This window comes from Drosophila simulans, chromosome 3R, assembly GCF_016746395.2.
Source record: "Drosophila simulans strain w501 chromosome 3R, Prin_Dsim_3.1, whole genome shotgun sequence".
Taxonomy (NCBI): domain Eukaryota; kingdom Metazoa; phylum Arthropoda; class Insecta; order Diptera; family Drosophilidae; genus Drosophila; species Drosophila simulans.
Window position 1 is genome coordinate 26,694,337 of NC_052523.2, and position 19,351 is coordinate 26,713,687.

A 19,351-nucleotide genomic window follows, 5' to 3' on the forward strand; every position below is an offset into this window, starting at 1 on the left:
TTCAGTACAATCTGCTTTATTTGGACAAAGTTGTGGGAGCTTTGACTTACGAACTAGAAGGAAGTGGCTAGCCTTAGATGAACGCACAACATGTAGGACAGTGTGGAGTATGTGTGAGGCCTAAAAGTGTGCTACATTATATGGGATCAATCAATTTTATTTGAGCAAACGAGCGCTGGGCGCGCGTTGAATTGATGTCTAAAAGCGATAAACAAACAAAAAACTACCCAAAACGGGTCGGTTGCAACACTGTTTTTGTGACTTGTGAGTGGTTATATGAGTGGGTGGGTCCCCTAGTCCTCCAGCGTTACGTTGCGGAACAGATAGGACATGGACTCCTTGTTGTGGATGCGGCGAATGGCCTCAGCGATCAGAATGGAGATGTCGATCGTCTTGATCTTATGGCACTGCAGCTTTTGGATCTCGTGTGGAATGGTATTGGTTACAACGATCTGTCGAGGGAGATAGTAAACCAAATTATGAGGCATAATCAGGGCAATTAACTCCGGGCGGGACCTACCTCATCGATGGGCGACTCATCCAGCTGACGCGGTGCATCTGAGCTAAGCAGACCATGCGTGGCCAGCACGTATATCTTGCAGGCACCGTTCTCCTTCAGCATCTCAGCGGCAGCCACGAATGCCTGCACATCGTCGATCAGGTCATCCTGATTAAAGCAAATACATTCAAAGTTAACTTCGGAGAAAGCCTTGGGTCGCAGACCCGGAGTACTCACCACCATGATGGCGATGCGTCCACTGACATCTCCCACAATGGTCAGCGGTGGCTTGACCTTGACAATGTGCTCCGGAACACCCACCGAAACCGAGGTGGTTCGCTGGCGGGCGCTGCTGGTTGGGGCGTGTTGTGGAGTAGAGTTTCTAGTGGTTAGTGTGGGGCAGTATCACGTGGTTTGCAGTTCGTGTGGTGCAGTGTGGTGCATTGTGGTACATTGTGGTACATTGTGGTTTGGTTTTTGTCGAGGTGGTGGTGCATTGCATTGTTTGGTCGAATCGTAATCGAAACCAAAAAAGAAAAGAATCGTGAGGGTGGGTTGGGAGTTGGTGGAGTGGCATGGGCGGGGAAAGATACAAATGACAGTCGGTTAAAGAATATAATATAACTGAAATTAAACAATAGGTAAAAATACGAACCTAGGCGTCGCTGGTAAGCACATTTCAACTGAATTTCCTAATAAATTGCTATACGCACTGCATAACACAAATAAAGAGAATTTTCGATTGTTTTTCTGTTTTCTGGATTTTAAATTTGGACAAGAGAACTGCTCCGTATGCCCGCCAATAAGTGTCGAGGATTTCGTGGCAGAGCGGAGCATTAAATTTAAACAAAAACAATTCCAAAACGCAAAAAAAGGAAACAAAACAATTTAAAGCGTTTTAATAGGATCTAGCTTGTAGGTATAAAGTCTACTAATTAGGTGTCTGCCTTGGCTGTGAAGTACGAACAGAAGCCACTGACAGAAGCTCAAAATGTATGGCGTTGCGATGGTGCTTTTGTGAGTACGTGCGTTAAAAATTAAATTTATTCTAACAGAATGCAAAGCTACAATGCTGAAAAACTACATTGCATTTAAAAAATTTAAAAAAAGAGAGTTGATGATTGATATTCGAGTGCTGAACACCCGACGAACAGAGACGAGTGCAGAGTGAAATTATCTAGATTTGAGGTGAGTCGAGCTTCAGTCGCAGTATAAAGCTTCAGAAACAAGAAAACTAACAAGAAAAGCTAACAACAAACTATAATAAATCTATAAATAAAGCTAGCAAATCAAACATAAACCTCACAACGAAATAACTTAAGCTAGGAAGGTTCGAGGCTACGGGCAAGACTGAGGGAATGCAACTCACCTGGTCGGTGGAGGGGAGTACCGACCGTCGACCTCATCGGCATCCGTTTCCTTCTGTTCGCCATGGATGACGGCCAGGCCGAGACGCAGTCGCTCGGCGTAGGAGTTGGCCTTCTTGGCCACGCCCGGGTTGCGGGCTACAATCACCGAGTTTCGATAGTCGGGAATCTAGAAGCAATATCGCATTTAGTTTCAATCTTCGCTTAGAGTGCAGACTACCCACGCTCTCCTGAATATATTGGAGCAGAAAGGGCGACGCCCTCAGATTGTCGACGGGTATGTCAAAGAAGCCCTGGATTTCCTTCTGGTGCAGATCCATAGTGATGATGTGCGTCAGGCCAGAGGTGCACATCATCTTGGCCAGCAGCTTGGAAACAATGCAGCCGCGCTTGCGCATCTTGCACTGTTTGGAATACGGCAAATATGGAATCACTCCCACGATCGAACGAGCCGAGGAAGTCTTGCAGGCGTAGGCCATAATCAGAAGCTCCATGATATTATTGTTGGCATCCCTTTGGGTGTAAAATAGATATAATTAATATAGAGATGAATGTGACCAGTGAACTACTTACTTGGTGCCCGTCTGGATGATGTAGATGTCCTTGCCTCTAACGGAATCACTGATCTCCACAATAGTCTCCCTATTGGACTTGTGGAACACGGAGCAGCCTCCATTCTTGATGCCCATACGCTCGGCCACCATGTTGGCCAGATCCGGATGCGAGTTGCCATTGATGATGACAATGTCCGAGGTGGAGGTGTTGTCCATGTCGCTCCTGCAACGCTTTGGTGGCCGTACGCTGCCTAATCTGTGGTGAATTCGAGGGATTAGTACGAGTTAAGGTCAAGAGAGTGCAAATCAAAACCATAACGAAACATAAACTTGGATTAGGGCAAAGCTACCTGCGTTTGGACATGCTGCCCTAGCTCTAGCTTTTGGGGTTATTGGTTATGTTAATGGGGTGTTGCTGGGTACACTCGGTGGCATAATCGTTAAAATAACACACACGCAGTCGTTACGGTTCCCACGTTGCGATGTACGACCGTATCGATTAGCCCCAGTGAACTGAATAGCCCTCGGTTTTTGCTTGAACGCAATTAGTCCTGCCGCTCCTCTCGGTTGCCCAGTTGTGGAAACTGCTCTCTGGATGCGAAGGAACCCAAAACCACAAGCGAACCGAAGCCCCTAGCCGGAAACTACTGCGAATTATCGATCAAACAGAAAGGCGACACACGTGAGTGGCGTGGCAACGTCAAAGTGCCAACATGCGAATCACGGTTCCGGAATCCGCAGCCCGAATTCCGGATTCCAAGGCAGTCGTCTGTGCGGTGCGGAGGAAGCGGCGAGGAGCGACCAGGAGCTGCCCGGGATTAGCAGATAGAGATCGACCTCCAGCGCCCAGACTTCGCACGCGACTTCACCGTCTTGGGAGCCCCACTCGAGAAAAGTGAAAGGCCAGGAGGCGTTAGCTAATTGAATTTCTATTTTTGATCCTGCCCAAGAAGCGGAGCCCCGACGAAAAGAGGTGTTGATGGGTTGAGGCGGCGGAATGGGCGACTCAGGTAAGAGAAATGGTCATAAATGCCCGCGATATGTACTTAGGGGGAATTCCCCAGCAAATCAATGTAAAAATACACTAAAGTTCATGAGGATGTGACTGAAAAATAGTTACCCATGAACAATAGCAAGTAGTCAACATTATTGTAGCACTTTTCATACGTAATAGTGTTTTTAATTTTTAAATCCATTCCCCATTCCGACCAAAAATCACAACACCCACGGTTAGGGTATAAATGAAGCTATTTAAAGACCTTTCAAGCCTCGAGACATTCACCTCCGGCTTTCAACTCAGGATTGGTTTGGCATGGGTTCGGGTTTTGGGGGCCGACGCAACCGCGAGGCGACTATTCAATTTTAGACATTTGACGACTTGAGCTGCTCGAGGCTCAGCCAAAAGGCGTTGGCAGGTGCAGTGAGTGCAATGGAAACTTGCGGCACGCATATGTGGCACAAGGAAAGGACCGGCGGGATGGGATGCCATGATTTAAGATAGCAGCCGGGTGGCATTAGGAGGACTAGGCGCCCCGGCCAAGAAAGTTATGACAGGCCGGGCAGAGGCCAAAGCCTCGAGGGATTAGGGCCACTGCACTCGGATTGGCTTGGTTGCATTAGAAGAACCTAGATTTTCGCCAGAGAAAGACGCATCAGCGGAAAAGAGTCATCATGTTGGGAATAGCCTGCGATCCACTTCAGCATACGAGCATGTACGAACGCGGATCAGATGGTAGTGAAATTGATATGACGCACGCATCTTGAAGAGATTAGAAACTAAGTAATAAGTATACTAAGCAGATCAAGAAAGAATATTCGAAATTTAGGATTAGGGCATGACGCTCAAGATCTTGTTGGCACAATTCGTAGTTTTTAGTCTTCTAATGGATGTTCCTTTGCAGATAGCGAAGACAGCGACGGAGAAGGCGGTCTGGGCAACGTTTCCCGGGTTATCATCCGTCCGCCGGGTCAAAGTGGCAAGGCCAAGAGAGGTCATCTCTGCTTTGATGCGGCCTTCGAAACGGGAAACCTGGGAAAAGCGGAGCTGGTGGGCGAATTCGAGTACGATTTGTTCCTCAGACCGGATACATGTAATCCGCGCTTCCGCTTCTGGTTTAACTTCACCGTGGACAACGTGAAGCAGGATCAGCGAGTGCTATTCCACATTGTGAACATCAGCAAGAGCAGGAACCTCTTCTCCTCGGGACTGACTCCCTTGGTGAAGAGCTCCAGTCGACCCAAGTGGCAGAGGCTGTCCAAGCGGCAGGTGTTCTTCTACCGATCGGCCATGCACCAGGGTCACTATGTCCTCAGCTTCGCCTTTATCTTCGACAAGGAGGAGGATGTCTACCAGTTTGCCTTGGCCTGGCCTTATAGCTATTCGCGTCTGCAGTCCTATTTGAATGTGATTGATGCCCGGCAAGGATCGGACAAACGGTTCACCCGATGTGTGCTTGTCAAATCGTTGGTGAGTCATCAGAGTGTCCAGATTAAAGCTTTGTCTGAGACTTTCTTTTATAGCAAAATCGCAACGTGGACCTGCTGACCATCGACCACGTGACTGCCAAGCAGCGCACTACAAATCGCTTGGATCGCAGTTTTATCCGGGTGATTGTAGTCCTCTGCAGGACGCATTCCAGCGAGGCTCCAGCTTCCCATGTGTGCCAGGGCCTCATCGAGTTTCTCGTTGGGAATCATCCCATCGCTGCAGTTCTAAGGGATAACTTTGTATTCAAAATTGTGCCCATGGTGAATCCGGATGGGGTCTTTCTGGGCAACAATCGCTGCAATCTGATGGGGCAGGACATGAATCGCAACTGGCACATAGGATCCGAGTTCACGCAGCCAGAATTGCACGCGGTGAAGGGCATGCTGAAGGAGTTGGATAATTCAGATGTGAGTTGGATTGAAACTGGTGTGATCGGTTTGATCATTATATTAATGTTCGTACAATATATCTTTTTAGACCTATCAGATTGACTTTGTGATCGATCTGCATGCGAATAGCAGCATGCACGGCTGCTTTATCTACGGGAACACCTACGAGGATGTCTACAGGTATGAGAGGCACCTGGTATTCCCACGACTCTTCGCCAGCAACGCACCGGACTATGTGGCGGATCACACGATGTTTAATGCCGACGAACGGAAGGCGGGAAGCATGCGGAGATTCAGCTGCGAGAGACTCAGTGACACGGTGAATGCCTACACATTGGAGGTCTCCATGGCCGGTCACTACCTCAAGGATGGCAAGACCATCTCCCTGTACAACGAAGATGGCTGTGAGTATATGCCTGCAAACTAAGTTAATCGAGTTCCTAATAAGCTCGTACCCTCCTCCAGATTACCGCGTGGGCAGGAATCTGGCCAGGACTCTGCTGCAGTACTATCGCTTCATCAACATCCTGCCCATGCCGATTGTGACAGAGGTCAGGAGCAAAAGGCGGGGACGAAATCGCCATGCCCACCACTCCCGATCCCGGTCGAAAACCCGCTACGAGGTGAAGCCCCGTCCCAAGACGCCCCGATGCCACGCACCCATTGCCTACACCAACCTAAGTATATGCTACGACTCGGGTGGAGGAGGTGGATCCTCGGACGAGGGAGGATTCTCGCCCGCCCGTCCCTTGGCTCCTGGAAGCAGTTGCTTCAGCGGGTACCGCAACTACCGGAGGGCCGCCACAGCAAGTTGCTCCGCTCATCCCGGTCACGATCAGTACTCCCCCTTCGCACTGGGAGCCCTGAAAACGGGCAGCGACCACGGCGGAGGAGTTGGTGGCTCCAAGGGCAAACGATCAGCAGCGGTCACCATCGAAGTTCCCCTGCCGGTGAATGTGCCCCCCAAACCATATCTGTCCATCATCGACTTGAATCAACTGACCAGGGGAAGCCTTAAGCTGAAATCCAATAGCTTCGACGCCGCAGACAGAAGATAGGATCAGTGATGTGATGTGGAACAGGATGACCTCGGACGTTAGGGATTCGAAGAGAGTGATGAGTTGTTTTAGGTTTAACCAAGATAAAGTCTTTTCTACGCTTCTTGCTTGTTTTTCTAAATAAAAGGTTGAAACTATTAATTCAAAAGTATTGAACTTTTACTTTTTTATTGTAGTTTATAACAGCAAATTGATTGTATAGACATTGTATGATGAGACAAGTCATTAGATTGTTTCTGATACAATCAAGTAATTATTACCGAATCTAATCTAATAGTTGGGGGTAGGCACCAGAATTTCCATATACATAACGAATTAGCTTGTATCATATCAGATTGTAAATCTCCTCTTTCGTCCTTCTTCTAAACAAACAGTTATGCGACCACTTTTCACTCGGAAGACCGAAGGGCAACAAGTCGCGCAATTGAGTGGCATTTCGAGTGGGTTGGCTTATCTCCCCAGCACGTATTGTTGTTGTTTTGTGCTCTTAATTTGGCTCGCAACCAGAAAGTACAAAATAAAACACATTTCACTCAATTGGCGACATGTGAGCTTTTATCACACCATTTAGATGCGGTTATTTACAGTAATTCACGGCGAACAAAGAACATAAGTAAACTGAGTGGGCATCAATTTCACTCGCAGCGCACGTGAGTGTGTGTAAAATGATCCTAGACAATCGCTCATCAGTAATTAGATGGATTAGCTGCCACTTTTATCTTATCTTTTATCAAACGCGATATTGCTATAACCTCCTAGGGATATCGAAATGCAGTATATGTACAGAATACTCTCACTCACGCAGGAAAACACGCGCGAAAAGTGTTGATAAGAGCACAACTAGCGGGCGACTGATTAACGTTTTCAATTAACACGGAATCGGATCCGGAATAGGAATGAAATCAATAAAAAAAATAGGCAGCCAGACGGTGCTGTCTTACACTTCTTTTTTGTATAAATAAAAGCGAATGACTGTGGACACAGTGGAGCGCAAAAGCGAAGGCTGTGCGGCGTTGCCAGATCGCTGGAGTGAGGTAATGGTGGTGGCAAACAGCTGTTACCGTTTTGAGTGTAATCCAGCCAGGAACTGTACAAATTGCAACCACATTTAGGTGTTTAATCAAATGTTGTTCAAATAACTTATTCATTTATCTTTTTAATAGTTGAATCTTTTCCGGAATCATTGTGTTTTGTTTCAGCGGGACCGTTAAACAGTAGTCATTGGAACATGTGGAGCACAACAAAGCGCAAATGAGAGTTTATCTCACTCTCTCAGCTTTTTTGAGAGAGGGAATCACAAAGGAACATAAACTATCATTACTATCTAAGCCAAACCAATGCATTTTGTTCAGTGTACACAAGAGAGAGCGTTGTCACGGAAAGAGGAGAGCAAAACAAAGACGGAGAGGCAAACGGCGATGAAGTAACAAAATGAGAACGGCAATAACAACATCGAAAGCGGGCTAAAAATAAAATGCAAACACAAATTCCAGTACAAAAGAAGTAAAAAGCAAAAGGAGGTGGGGTTTTGCTCTTGTTAGCACCAGCACGCAATTGATAAAATTTGGTTAGACAAACAGAAGGTGTAATTGAAAACCTGGCTATAATCTTCGCGGGCACTGGAATAGAACAGGGAAAACGGATTAATACAGGGAAAATGTGATGAAGGGTGGGAGGAACACACGCAAACAGCGGGACACTAATTAAATTAAACATGAAACACACAGAAATCATAGAAAAAAGCGAGGAAATAGCCGCTATTAAGTTTTACTTGTTCCGCTGCAGCAGCATGTTGACTTTTCGAAGAATTAACTGTTTTATATAGACGGTTATTGATTTATATTCAAGTTATCTCTTCTATCTTTCCTAGATCTATATCCTGTTTTTAGAAGTGTTAACAGGCCGAAGAAAATAAGTTTTATATAGAGGCACAATCGCACATTCGCCGATTATATTAAGTATTAATAAACGTTTATCAATAATTACTCTTTTCTTCACGACACTGCTTTACTTAATTCGAAGTTTTCCGAAAACTCAGACAAAACTTGCACAAAATCCTCGCACTTATTCGAACAGCTGATGAATCGATGATTTCGTATATCGATACTCGACTGAGATTAGTGATGGTATCATGACCATTTCGATAGTAAGTACTCATTTTATTCAATATGCGTCTAAATAATAATAACTTAAATAATATTCTATTATGTACTTAAATAAGTAAACAAATGCAATCATATGGTTTGGATAACTTTGCCACCCGGTTAACTGGTATGAATATCCTGATTATCCTGAACTGATTCAAGTACTTCTTCAAATTTGACCTCAGAGTAAGGGACTGCTTCTTCGTTGTTTTGTCTTTTATCTCAGTATCTACTGACAAGTCTTCACCATCCCCCATTTCGTTTTCAACCTTCCGGATATTCCCGATATCGTCGCATACTTTCAGGCGTTTTTTCTTCGTTCCTCTTTGATTCTTTTTTTGAGAATTGCTTTTCAACCAACTGTAGAAGTTATGGCTCTGCCCGTACGTTTCCTTTATTTCGAAGGCATTTTTGGCATCCTCCAGGCAGACCGTGCAAACATATTCGGAAAATCTGTCGCCTTTCTTAACTTCGAAGCCTGTGCACTCGGCGATCACGGAGGCAATGGAAACTCCCTGTTCAAGCACTACTTCAAAAAGGTTTCTGAGGCTTTTATTTTCGAAACGAGTCATGCAGACTCGACACAACAACAACGTCATCGTGCTGAAAACAAATATTAGAGCAGATGTAAGACTGAAATCTTACTAATATGTTAAAAAACAAAAACAATTTCAGATATTCTGCTTACTTCCTGGAAGTCAGAGATGAGTAGAGTCTGATACTGTGCCGATAGTAGCCAACCTTCTGGCAGCACTGGTTGGGTGGAAAGCTCCGCTTACTCCAATTCTGGGTGGGTGGGTGTATTTGCTAAGTACACTGTGGCAAAAAAAAAATTGTCGTACAGTTTTGTTTTCGGTATAAGCTTGCAATAGAGTCAACAAATTATTGATTTGAATTGTATTAATTTTGTTAAACCAACTTTATGGATTTTCCTTGTCGAATTTTTTAGTCACAGATGTTTAGCTGAGTCGAATGCATTACATTTCGGACTTGGTGCTCCTCTTCCCGAAGATCAGTTCACTCCGATACCCAACCAAACATGACTGCGTCATTTTGGCTTGCGATTCTGCTTTTGATCCTTGGCTGTTCCAGTCTGAAGGCTCTAGATGAAATACAAGTGCGAGAAATGCTGAATCTAGAGCGCAATCTCCTCAAGAATTTCCGTGACTATGCCGAAAAGCTGGAGGAGAAGATCCATCTCATAAACAAGTGCGTCTGAAATCCTTTCCTATTCGTACTTATTGAAGTGAACACCTATTTAATATAGTTATTTGGAAGATTATAACGACGACATAGAAGATGCCAATGAGGATCCGGAGAAGTACCTCTCCAATCCGCTGAATTCCTTCCGATTGATCAGACATATGCACCAGGATTGGGTCGGCTGGCAGGTGTACATGGAGGATCTGGTGGCACCCGATGCGGTGGAGAAGGTGGAGAGCCTACTGCCGCAGCTTCCTCAGAAGGAAGCCTTCAGGAAAGCGGCCAGGAATGTGCACAGCTTGACCCAGTTCTACGGCTACAAACCCGCTGATCTGGTTGCCAAAGATGAACGAAGCAGGTGGGAGTCTTTATAAGTGTTTACAATTTTGGAAGCTTAATTCCACTAGTTCCTTGCATCTTTCTCCTTTGGACTGCTATCACTTGGGACTGGAGCTCTACGAGGAGCAGGACTATCTGGGTGCAGCCAAGTGGCTACAAGTGGCTGCCCATAACTACACCCTCTCGAGGCACAGAGATCTGTTCGATCCACTGGGCGCACCACGCTGGCAGGTCTATCGAGATCTGGGCAGGACCCTACTTAAACTGAGTGCGGTTTGCATAATCCTTGACAATAATGGGTATTAACAGCAATTTATTTAGATCGACAGTCCGCTTATGATGCCTATGAATCAGCGCTTCGATTGAATTCCCAAAACGTGCATCTCATGAAGGAGGCGGGCCAGTTGGAGCTATTCAGCCTAAGGGATCCCATGGAACCCATAATGGATCCTAAGCCGGTACCCACCGTTCTCGAAAAATATTGTCGAGGCGAAGTTCCGCGACATCAGGGTCGTCTGACGTGCGAGCTTAATGACTGGGTGCATTCGTTCCTTGCCTACGCACCCATTAAGTTTGAGGAGCTGCAACAGGATCCTTTCATCATACTCTATCCAGGAATCATCTACGAACAGGAAATTAGGCATGTGGAGAACGCCTACCAGCGGTGTCCACCCAACGATCGCTTTGAGCTTGAGCAGGGAATTAGTGGGTGTTCCATCTCCGACGGATATAGTCCTGTGCTGAAACGCATCAACGAGCGGATTTTGGACATGGCAGGAGTGGAAAAGCCTTGGGAGTGCTTCTACATAGTCGAGTACGCTCGGGAGACCCCTTTTGAGCCGTTCAAGCTGTTTAGAAACTCCACAAAGGTGAGGATATGGAAAATATAAATCTTCACTTAATACATTCCTCTCTGATTTTAGTTCCCAAAGCTGAACCTTATGAATTTCGCGGATGTTGAGGCCAAAGTGATTATATTCGTGAGTGGTATACAAATCTACGTTTTTCCCAATCCTGAACTTTTCCCAATATTCCAGCTGAAAGATGTGACCTTGGGCGGTGCCTTTACCATGCCAAAAGAAGATATTCTTGTTCAACCCAAAAGGGGCAATGTGTTGATAACCTTTGAAAATGAGGAGCACTCCACTACGATTTGCCCCATCATGGAGGGCACTGGATTAGGTGTGTACGATAGCATCATATCCCACTATAAGTTCAAACTCCCAATCTCTCTTTTCAGTCATGATCAAGTTTATTATGAAAACAGGCGACTAAGGCCACCTGGAGTTCTTATATAGAGCCAAACGTTAAATAAATTGTATTAATTTTTAAATAATTATGTTATGGCCTAATTTAGTTATCCATGGTTAATTGGTAGAATTTTTTCTAACTGCATAAAACACTCATTTTCCAATCAAACAGATCAGTATTTAACTATGCTCTTCGAAAAGGTGCACATTTTTCTAATATGTCTTATGTTTTTGGAAGTTGAAAGCACTTTGATGGAGAGTCGTCAAAAATTTCTAGATACGGAATCTGCGAAAATGGATTTAATTCAATTGGACGGCGAATTAATTGATAGTCTAATGAATTACGCCGACAAAATGGATGAGAAGGCTTCCCAACTAAAGAGGTTAGCAAGAGATATAGAGCTTACTTACCACAATTTTAAAAACAATATTTTCTACACCAGAATTGCTCAGGAACTAAGACAACCTTTGCAGGCTGCGAAAGGTAGGGAAGAGGAGTACTTGGGCAATCCTCTCCACAGTTTTCCACTCATTCGACACATGTACCAGGATTGGCTGTACCTGGAAGAGTTTATAAAGAAACCAGTGGGAGAAGGTGGGCCGAGAAACCTCTATATGAGCACCTATCTTTCATTTTGTTCCCTTAATTGCAGAAGAAATCCAATTTCTAAGAAGAAAGTTACCCGAATTGCCCTGGCAGGCGGACACCGAGGAAGCCAGCGTTTCAATCTTCCGAATAGCCGAAACCTATGGAATGATGCCCTGGGAAATAGCCAACGGTCTCATCGACAATGTTCGGTTCAAGTGAGTTACCAAAGATCTTACATGGATCCCACTATACAATTTGTCGTATCAATCATTAGCTTCACAATGTCAGCACTGGATTGTTTCGAAGTCGCGAAGTTGTACTTCAAGTGGGGCTACTTTAAGCAGGCATTACAGTGGATGAGCATCAGCAAAGCTCGGATGAAAGAGGAGTACTCCGGGGTTTATGAGGTGCTGGGAATGACTAGCCAGGATGTGGCCCTGCTGCAGGCTCGCTGTTTAGTGGAATTGGGTTGGTGAAGATTTCTACTTAAATATATATCACAGATATTACATATTCTTTTTCAGACCTGAGGGATGAAGCCCACGAGGTACTTCTGGATCAGCCTGATCTCGCAGAGAATTCGATTAGATTGCTGGACCAATTCAAGGCCAATCCTTACGAGGCAGTAGATAGATCGCCCAAGTTGGGTGAAGACTACAAGAGACTGTGCCGTTCCTCGTTCTCTCCGACCCCTTTAAAACTGCACTGCCGCTACAACAGCACCACCTCCCCCTTCCTGATCTTGGCTCCCCTCAAAATGGAGGAGATCTCTCTGGAGCCCTATATAGTGATGTACCATGACATCCTGCCGGATAAGGATATCCAGCAGTTAATAACCTTGGCGGAGCCACTACTGAAACCCACTGAAATGTTTGATGAAAATAAGAATGAGGCAAAGAGCAGTGACCGCCCAGCCCTCGGTGGACTACTTTTGGATCGCTTGAATGAGAGGATGGGGGATATCACTGGACTACAGATCCCCCAGGGAAACCCCATTAATATTATCAAATACGCCTTTGGAGCTCACTCGGAAACTGAAGGATATGGTGATCGGATGGACACCGTTATGTTTTATGTGCGTTTTTGTATAGAACAAGTCCTTGGAAATTCATCCTTTTTTGTTTCAGCTAAATGATGCTCCTTATGGAGGTGCCACTGTCTTCCCGCACTTAAATGTTAAAGTACCTGCCGAACGGGGAAAAGTTCTGTTGTGGTACAATCTGAATGGCGACACCCAGGATGTGACCACTGTGCACGCCGCTTGTCCAGTCTTTCATGGCTCCGAATATGGTGAGATAGTGCATTTTGACCACTACGTTCATTAATAACATTTTTCGGTTCCAGTAATAGCAACCCATATACAGTGAGGAAAATATATATAATATTATATTTATAACTTAAGATAAAACCCACAGACGTCTTATTTTATTGGGAAGTAACTAACTAACCATTACTAACTAACCATTAAACATATCGAATTGAATGTGTAGCGCTCAAAACTTTTTTATGCCGACTAGACAGTCTTTAGATATTCTTGAAATGATTGCTGGAAATTATGAGCTCTGTGGTATTGTTTGTAGTTTCATTTATTCTTGGTCTAAGCTGGATAACTGAAGGCTACAGAGATCGCAAAAACTATGTAACCTCAGTGGAGGATAAGATGGACCTGCTGGAGAAAGATAGAGAACTAATTATCGTACTTGATAGTTATGCAACTGAGCTGAATGACAAAATCATCATGTTGAAAAGGTGATTTAAGATATAATTAGATTACAACTTATTAATTTTTCTATTTTAGAATAGTTAAGAAGTTCAAACAGCCCTTAGAAAAGGCTAAGAACAGGGAGGAGGAGTACTTGTCCAATCCCATAAACAGCTTATCCCTCCTGCGGCAGATGCACGAAGATTGGGAACCGGTGGAAAAGCTCTTAAGGCAGCCAGTGGGGCAAGGTAAGATCTCTATTCGTTTTGTATATTCAATATCTAAAAACAATATCAGAGAAAATTGCATTAATCGAGAAAATGCGAGAGGATTTCCCGGTGGAAAAAGATCTGATGGAGGCCAATCAGGCCATGTTTCGTATACTACATACCTATGATTTGGAGCCGAAGGATGTGTCTACTGGATTAATTGATGGAGTTCAATACAGGTTAGTCCGTTTAGTAAATCCATTTAAGACCAGTAACATAGTATCTTCCATATATAATAGTGGTAAGATGTCTGCTAGTGATTGCTTTACCATGGGAACGTTCTCCTTCAAGGCGGGTAGCTACCAATTAGCATCCAAGTGGCTGAGTGCAGCCAAGGATTTGTTGGTGGATCAGCCACGTAAATACCATGAGGTGATGGGGGTCACCAAGGCGGATGTTACATTGCTACTTGCTCGCTCCCTAATAGCCAGTGGTTGGTACACAATGTATCCTTTGGGAACTTCAATCTGAAGATGAATCTTTTGCAGGCAATGTATCCAATGCACCCGACATTCTAATGCGGGATTCCATGTTTGGTGAAGCTGGTAGCGCACTTACTCTACACTTTTTGAGGAACACACCAAAGCCAAGTATTAACTTGGAGTCCCGGGAATCCGATGAATCCTTCAATCAACTCTGTCGATCCTCGAGCAGAAGACAGATGGGTGAATCCAAGCCCTCGAGGCTTCACTGTCGCTATAATACCACTACTACGCCCTTCTTGAGACTTGCCCCCTTTCGAATGGAAGAACTTTCTCTGGATCCGTATGTGGTTTTTTATCACAATGTTCTAAGTGATCCTGAGATTGAAAAGCTAAAGCCGATGAGCAAGCCATTCCTGGAGCGTGCGAAAGTATTTCGAGTGGAAAAGGGCTCTGATGAAATAGCGCCCACTAGATCAGCAGATGGCGCTTGGCTTCCTCACCAAGACACCGATCCTGATGATCTGGAGGTTTTAAGACGCATTGGACGAAGAATCCGAGACATTACGGGTCTAAATACTCGCAGTGGAAGCCAAATGCAGTTTCTAAAGTACGGTTTCGGGGGTCATTTTGTGCCACATTACGACTATTTCAACTCAAAGACTTCCTATTTAGAGAGGGTAGGCGATCGAATGGCCACGGTGCTCTTTTATGTAAGTGTTAAAGATAGTTAATAGTTAGTTGAAAGTTGAAGTAGTTATCCACTATCTACCAGCTTAACAACGTGGATCATGGCGGAGCCACCGCTTTTCCCAAATTAAATCTGGTTGTGCCAACTCAAAAAGGATCGGCATTGTTCTGGCACAATCTAGATAGAAAGTCCTACGACTACGATACACGCACTTCTCATGGCGCCTGTCCTCTGATATCTGGCACAAAGTTGGGTAAGTTTGGAAGCAATATGATTACGAACTATCTAATTTATACTAATTTAAATTTAAATTCTGCAGTAATGACACGCTGGATTTACGAACTGGATCAAATGTTCCTTATTCCCGCAGTACTTCCTCCTCGGCGTCGAAACTTTAGCAAATCACTTCTTAATCCATTCTAACTTATAGTTGTACCCCAAAACATTTCCTAGTATAAACTTAATTACTTAATTTTAGTTTGTTTCAATGCCGTATTTATTAGTTATTTTCCCACTGTATCAGAGTAGCTTTCCACTCAATTTTCCACCCATACCTTGAACTTCAATCCGCACTCGATTCGCTTTCTTGGCCGGCATTGGTCATCAGCTCACTGCACCATTAAGTGGGCAATTAAATTCAATTAGCCGCAGCTCTCCACCTCTTCCAGTGAAACTTCCCTGTGGTTCTGGCTGCCATTTATCACGCCTGGCTGAAGGTCCTCCTCCTTTTTGGACGTAAGTCACCCAACCATTCCCCTCAAGAGTTCTGTGCAAGTTTGCACTTCGATTTCGATTGGCGCTGCTAATAATTTTCCAGATTTATTGTTTGCTCGCATCCTGTTTGCTTGGCCCTCAAAAGGAAAGTTTTCCAATTCCATTGCCTTGCCGACTTGGATTTCAATTAAGATTGATGGCGTGCACTTTTCTCCTTGCGGAGCGCAATGCATTTGTCTTGATTTCACCTTCCCGAATGGAGTCCTTTCATCTGCCAGACAACACATGTATGCAGGTTTCTCCCACCCAAAAGGTAACATCGGCAATTTATCAAAATTTGCGCACACCCTGCGGATGAGTGATTTGTTGGAGGGGCAGGAAAGTGACTACAATTGGCATGCGTAGTTTCCTGCTTTCATTCATTTGTTTGTTTTCTCGCCAAGAGCAATGGCAAAGGTACATTATTAAGTTTAGGTTCCAAAAGTACTTTTGTTTAATAGTCAAAAGTTGAACTACTAATTATACATTTAATGGGTTAATACTTGTACTTATTGAGTTAGTAAGTGAGGTAGTATACTGACTTGTACCTACCTATCTAGCCATGGTGGTGGTACGGCAATCTCTCGCAATCTGTACTTGGCATAAATTGCTTTTTTCAATGCCGACGGCTGCTCCTGTAAGGACCTCCCATCTGCTCCACCAGGTCCTGCTCCTGCACATTCTGTCACATGCGGAGCCAAATGTCATTTCAGCAAAATCCCTCAAGTCGTTCGTCTGCCCTTTTTGGTCCTGTGTGCGTAGGAAAACATTGTGCAAAATATGTTGGCAACATTTTTTTGCGGCTGCTTAAATTGCATTGGGAAATAGGTTGGGGAGCTCTACAAAAGACAATGAGCTTGTGTTTCTGTGGTGAAAGGTGCATTTGTTACATCCGGGGAATTTGTGCATATGATTTTGGGTATCACGAGTTATGTAACTCATTGTAGTTCAAATGTTCGATAATATGTATATTTTATAGGCATCTCCAAAACTTCTAAGGGATTTTTGGTATCTTATCTCTGCGATAGATCTACAAACCAAAATCCTTAAAGGGATTTGCTTTCATCCTCCGCTTGTTGCTCTTGTTCTAATAAAATTAAAATGCCAGCCATTTGCACTCAACGGCAACTTTCGTGAAATGCGATACTCTGAAGTCAAATCTCCGGAACTTCGTCTCCGTTGACTGTTAAAAAATTAGCAACAATTTTTCAGCATCGCATCAAAACGCGCCCGACTGTCAACCGCATCCCGGGATGAATCCACCCCCTTGGAGTACGGGAGTCCTTGGAATCCCAATCCAAGTGCCACTTATCAAGGAGCTGACTTACTTCCAGCTACACCTTGTTACACCCCTGCTCGGAAAACCGCGCACTTTGTCATCTGGGAACATCTCCTCTTCCGTCCGAGGGGTAATTTGATATGCTGTGGCTTACATTTTTTATCCACCATTACCACAAAACGATTTACTTCCGCGTGGCAATTTGCTTTAAATTTTTATTTAAACAACAATTTGTCGAGCGCAGATTGAGATTTCCGCTGAAAGATTTGTTTGTGCAAAAAGAGAAGGCGGATTGGCGGAGGAGGAGGGGAATGGGAGAACGTCTTCCACATTGCCAACTCATTGATGCACCTTCAACGTGGCCTTCGCTTCAAGGATCTCTGGCTGCAAAGGACGCGCGACAAATTAATTTACTCTAGACTGCGGAGACAGTTGGGCGTAGTCCTGTCCTTGCTCCTTGATGAGTGTCCTTCGTCCTCGCTAAGGATCTCGCTCTAACAATTGAATACTCTTTTTGAGAGCAGTATAAGTATAAGTATTAATAAAGAAAAGGTTTCTTAAAGTTGGTAGACCAGAATTTTAAATTATTTATGAATGTATGTAGTAGAAATGCGAAACAAATTATATATTTTATTGAGTTGAGTGTATTTAATCTCTAAGTCCAATTTGCAATGCCTTTTTGGTTATGTGTACTTAAAATTGGTTTCGTGTTCGCTGGTGTCTTTTCCTTTTCTTTCGTATCCTTTTTTTTGTAAGAAAGCACTTTTCCACAGATATATTTTATCTAAAAGCTGAGACACGCCCTCAGAATAGTCTTTTTTACCAATTCGTTTTCTTGCGTTTAATGATTTTGCTGTTTTCCGCGGTTTTTAATTTAATTTCTTGCACCTTGGCTAATTGGCAATTGGATGCGCTGGTGCTGCTGACAGTTTCCACTCAAGCATTTCCACCGCCCCAAATTTAAGCGCTTTAAATTATCCCCAAGGATGTGCGCGGTGGGCGGGGGGAGTGGCTGGGTGGCTGGTCCAAACTCCTGGCGTTAATGGCTCTTTTATGGCCGCCACTGTGCGGTGCCCGCTTCTGTGGCAGCTGCAAATATTTTGCCACTGCACGGCCATCGGAGCGGGTATGCCCAGATTGGTGGGCAGGGGGCGTGGCACGGTGGCAGCTTGTTCCAGCTGAAATCTAATCTATGCAAGTCCCTCATGCATCCCACGGATACCGCTCTCCATCCAGCGAGACAACTATTTTTTCGCTTGATTTTGCACTTTTTTGCTGGCGCTGTTGGGCAGCTTAACAGTTAATTGCCCCTTGAAGAATACCGCTCCAGAGCTTCGGAGCCCCACTGTTTCATGCCGGAGTGGACTACAATAGGACTACCTATGCGGACACCGAAGGACACGGACGGACAGCTGGGCTGGGTCCTGTCCATGCTGTGGTTGTACCCAGTACTTTGGGGCATGATGATGCGTACTGGCGATTGCTGTTTACTCCGGACCACCTTGCTCTGTTTGCTATTTGACAAAAGGTATCCCTTGGTCCGAACCCCACCTTTTGTAACCAGACTGGTCTGCGTCTAAGCCCGTGCGTGTGTTTTAATCGGTTTGACTTTGTTGCCTGACCTGCGTGGGGTCAGCTGGGAAAGGGGCAGCACGAGTGCAAGGGTATACGGTTGGAGACGGGGTCAGGGGGGTAACAACAACAAGGACATACAACGTAGCCAGTGCCGCCCGCAGCAGCAGATTGAATCCTAATCGAGGTTTTGACTTTGGTTACGTTGCGTAAACACGCAACAACCGGCACACACGGCCCCCACATCTTCCCTTGAAATATCCTTGCTGCAAACAGTGCAACGTGGCTCAAGGACATTTTATGGGAAGACCCCTTGGTTCGTTCCTCTGCAGTAGGCTTTACTGTACGCCCTGCAGTGCACTTTATTGTAGCATACTTGCAGGCAGCTGTTGTTTGCTTGTCCTCGGGCTTTTCGATGGAAATGGTGGTGGCAGGTGGAGGTGATTAGGACCAGCTTAACCCTGTTGGTCCTGTTCCCATCATGCCCAAAAATATTTGAAAAAGATTACCAAACAAATTGTGTATCACATGAATTTCAGTGAAAATTAATGGATTATTTGCAGGGTATTTATTATTTTTCAACTCGAAAAACAAATGGGTTAAGACCAGTCTTTAACCCCCCAATTCCAGCTTTAAATGCACTTTTAATCGCCAAGTGTTTGGCCAGAAAGTAGAATCAATATTTAACCGCGTCCTGCGTTTGAGGAGCAGCTGTTGAGAGGCGCCCAAATGTGGATGCCTCACGTTGAGACAGAGACGGGCAGAGAGAGATGGGCGTAGAAC

The 19,351-nt window shown here is 44.8% G+C and overlaps 5 protein-coding genes across 17 annotated transcripts; 4 read left to right on the top strand and 1 right to left on the bottom strand.

Annotated features, from left to right (window-relative positions):
• On the bottom strand, nucleotides 1–8,466 carry LOC6739790 (phosphoribosyl pyrophosphate synthase-associated protein 2). Of its 10 annotated transcripts, none has more exons than XM_039295043.2 (8): nucleotides 8,342–8,466; nucleotides 2,440–2,676; nucleotides 2,091–2,379; nucleotides 1,869–2,035; nucleotides 1,155–1,211; nucleotides 737–881; nucleotides 521–667; nucleotides 1–452 (listed from the first exon to the last, which is right to left on the bottom strand). In XM_039295043.2, exons 2-8 carry the CDS (start codon nucleotides 2,634–2,636, stop codon nucleotides 294–296), a joined length of 1,161 nt encoding a protein of 386 aa, XP_039150977.1. In that variant the 5' UTR covers nucleotides 2,637–2,676; nucleotides 8,342–8,466; the 3' UTR covers nucleotides 1–293. The 10 variants fall into 10 exon arrangements, with proteins under 10 accessions (XP_039150977.1, XP_016037019.1, XP_044779193.1 ...); XM_016171999.3 differs by having other exon boundaries at nucleotides 8,127–8,459; XM_044923258.1 differs by lacking the exon at nucleotides 8,342–8,466 and adding an exon at nucleotides 7,157–7,364 and having other exon boundaries at nucleotides 2,440–2,671.
• Nucleotides 3,143–6,506, top strand: LOC6730251 (cytosolic carboxypeptidase 6). Of its 2 annotated transcripts, none has more exons than XM_016177865.3 (5): nucleotides 3,143–3,430; nucleotides 4,322–4,887; nucleotides 4,941–5,315; nucleotides 5,386–5,701; nucleotides 5,763–6,506. In XM_016177865.3, the coding sequence occupies exons 1-5, from the start codon at nucleotides 3,418–3,420 to the stop codon at nucleotides 6,353–6,355; spliced, it is 1,863 nt and encodes a 620-aa protein (XP_016037022.1). In that variant the 5' UTR covers nucleotides 3,143–3,417; the 3' UTR covers nucleotides 6,356–6,506. The 2 variants fall into 2 exon arrangements, with proteins under 2 accessions (XP_016037022.1, XP_016037021.1); XM_016177864.3 differs by lacking the exon at nucleotides 3,143–3,430 and adding an exon at nucleotides 3,550–4,152.
• Nucleotides 8,467–9,295: 829 nt separating the features above from the next.
• Nucleotides 9,296–11,378, top strand: LOC6730252 (prolyl 4-hydroxylase subunit alpha-2). Of its 2 annotated transcripts, XM_039295041.2 has the most exons (8): nucleotides 9,296–9,354; nucleotides 9,449–9,708; nucleotides 9,767–10,060; nucleotides 10,110–10,309; nucleotides 10,363–10,910; nucleotides 10,965–11,021; nucleotides 11,079–11,223; nucleotides 11,282–11,378. In XM_039295041.2, the coding sequence occupies exons 2-8, from the start codon at nucleotides 9,539–9,541 to the stop codon at nucleotides 11,314–11,316; spliced, it is 1,449 nt and encodes a 482-aa protein (XP_039150975.1). In that variant the 5' UTR covers nucleotides 9,296–9,354; nucleotides 9,449–9,538; the 3' UTR covers nucleotides 11,317–11,378. The 2 variants fall into 2 exon arrangements, with proteins under 2 accessions (XP_039150975.1, XP_016037024.1); XM_016177866.3 differs by having other exon boundaries at nucleotides 9,320–9,708.
• A 73-nt stretch (nucleotides 11,379–11,451) lies between these two features.
• Nucleotides 11,452–13,288, top strand: LOC6730253 (prolyl 4-hydroxylase subunit alpha-1). The gene is made up of 7 exons (XM_016177867.3): nucleotides 11,452–11,674; nucleotides 11,735–11,886; nucleotides 11,945–12,095; nucleotides 12,155–12,348; nucleotides 12,405–12,955; nucleotides 13,008–13,170; nucleotides 13,225–13,288. The coding sequence occupies exons 1-7, from the start codon at nucleotides 11,478–11,480 to the stop codon at nucleotides 13,245–13,247; spliced, it is 1,431 nt and encodes a 476-aa protein (XP_016037025.1). The 5' UTR covers nucleotides 11,452–11,477; the 3' UTR covers nucleotides 13,248–13,288.
• A 63-nt stretch (nucleotides 13,289–13,351) lies between these two features.
• On the top strand, nucleotides 13,352–15,436 carry LOC6730254 (prolyl 4-hydroxylase subunit alpha-2). Of its 2 annotated transcripts, none has more exons than XM_016177868.3 (7): nucleotides 13,352–13,629; nucleotides 13,679–13,830; nucleotides 13,880–14,030; nucleotides 14,091–14,284; nucleotides 14,340–14,986; nucleotides 15,031–15,217; nucleotides 15,284–15,436. In XM_016177868.3, exons 1-7 carry the CDS (start codon nucleotides 13,436–13,438, stop codon nucleotides 15,385–15,387), a joined length of 1,629 nt encoding a protein of 542 aa, XP_016037026.1. In that variant the 5' UTR covers nucleotides 13,352–13,435; the 3' UTR covers nucleotides 15,388–15,436. The 2 variants fall into 2 exon arrangements, with proteins under 2 accessions (XP_016037026.1, XP_002105537.2); XM_002105501.4 differs by having other exon boundaries at nucleotides 15,049–15,217.
• Nucleotides 15,437–19,351: the final 3,915 nt, after the last annotated feature.

What these genes read in the sequence shown, in the direction of transcription:
- LOC6730251 (XM_016177864.3), top strand. Translation starts at nt 4,092, where the DNA reads ATGTTGGGAATAGCCTGCGATCCACTTCAGCATACGAGCATGTACGAA. An exon ending in GTGTGCTTGTCAAATCGTTG is followed by an intron (nt 4,888 to 4,940) that starts GTGAGTCATCAG and finishes TTTCTTTTATAG; the next exon opens with CAAAATCGCAACGTGGACCT. An exon ending in CCTGTACAACGAAGATGGCT is followed by an intron (nt 5,702 to 5,762) that starts GTGAGTATATGC and finishes ACCCTCCTCCAG; the next exon opens with ATTACCGCGTGGGCAGGAAT.
- LOC6739790 (XM_016171999.3), bottom strand. Translation starts at nt 8,146, where the DNA reads ATGCTGCTGCAGCGGAACAA. An exon ending in TACTCCCCTCCACCGACCAG is followed by an intron (nt 1,212 to 1,868) that starts GTGAGTTGCATT and finishes TGTGTTATGCAG; the next exon opens with TGCGTATAGCAATTTATTAG. An exon ending in TGCTTACCAGCGACGCCTAG is followed by an intron (nt 882 to 1,154) that starts GTTCGTATTTTT and finishes ACTAACCACTAG; the next exon opens with AAACTCTACTCCACAACACG.
- LOC6730252 (XM_039295041.2), top strand. Translation starts at nt 9,539, where the DNA reads ATGACTGCGTCATTTTGGCTTGCGATTCTGCTTTTGATCCTTGGCTGT. An exon ending in AAGATCCATCTCATAAACAA is followed by an intron (nt 9,709 to 9,766) that starts GTGCGTCTGAAA and finishes TATTTAATATAG; the next exon opens with TTATTTGGAAGATTATAACG. An exon ending in GCCAAAGATGAACGAAGCAG is followed by an intron (nt 10,061 to 10,109) that starts GTGGGAGTCTTT and finishes TAATTCCACTAG; the next exon opens with TTCCTTGCATCTTTCTCCTT.
- LOC6730253 (XM_016177867.3), top strand. Translation starts at nt 11,478, where the DNA reads ATGCTCTTCGAAAAGGTGCACATTTTTCTAATATGTCTTATGTTTTTG. An exon ending in AAGGCTTCCCAACTAAAGAG is followed by an intron (nt 11,675 to 11,734) that starts GTTAGCAAGAGA and finishes TTTCTACACCAG; the next exon opens with AATTGCTCAGGAACTAAGAC. An exon ending in CTTTCATGGCTCCGAATATG is followed by an intron (nt 13,171 to 13,224) that starts GTGAGATAGTGC and finishes TTTCGGTTCCAG; the next exon opens with TAATAGCAACCCATATACAG.
- LOC6730254 (XM_016177868.3), top strand. Translation starts at nt 13,436, where the DNA reads ATGAGCTCTGTGGTATTGTTTGTAGTTTCATTTATTCTTGGTCTAAGC. An exon ending in TCGCTCCCTAATAGCCAGTG is followed by an intron (nt 14,285 to 14,339) that starts GTTGGTACACAA and finishes AATCTTTTGCAG; the next exon opens with GCAATGTATCCAATGCACCC. An exon ending in GATATCTGGCACAAAGTTGG is followed by an intron (nt 15,218 to 15,283) that starts GTAAGTTTGGAA and finishes TAAATTCTGCAG; the next exon opens with TAATGACACGCTGGATTTAC.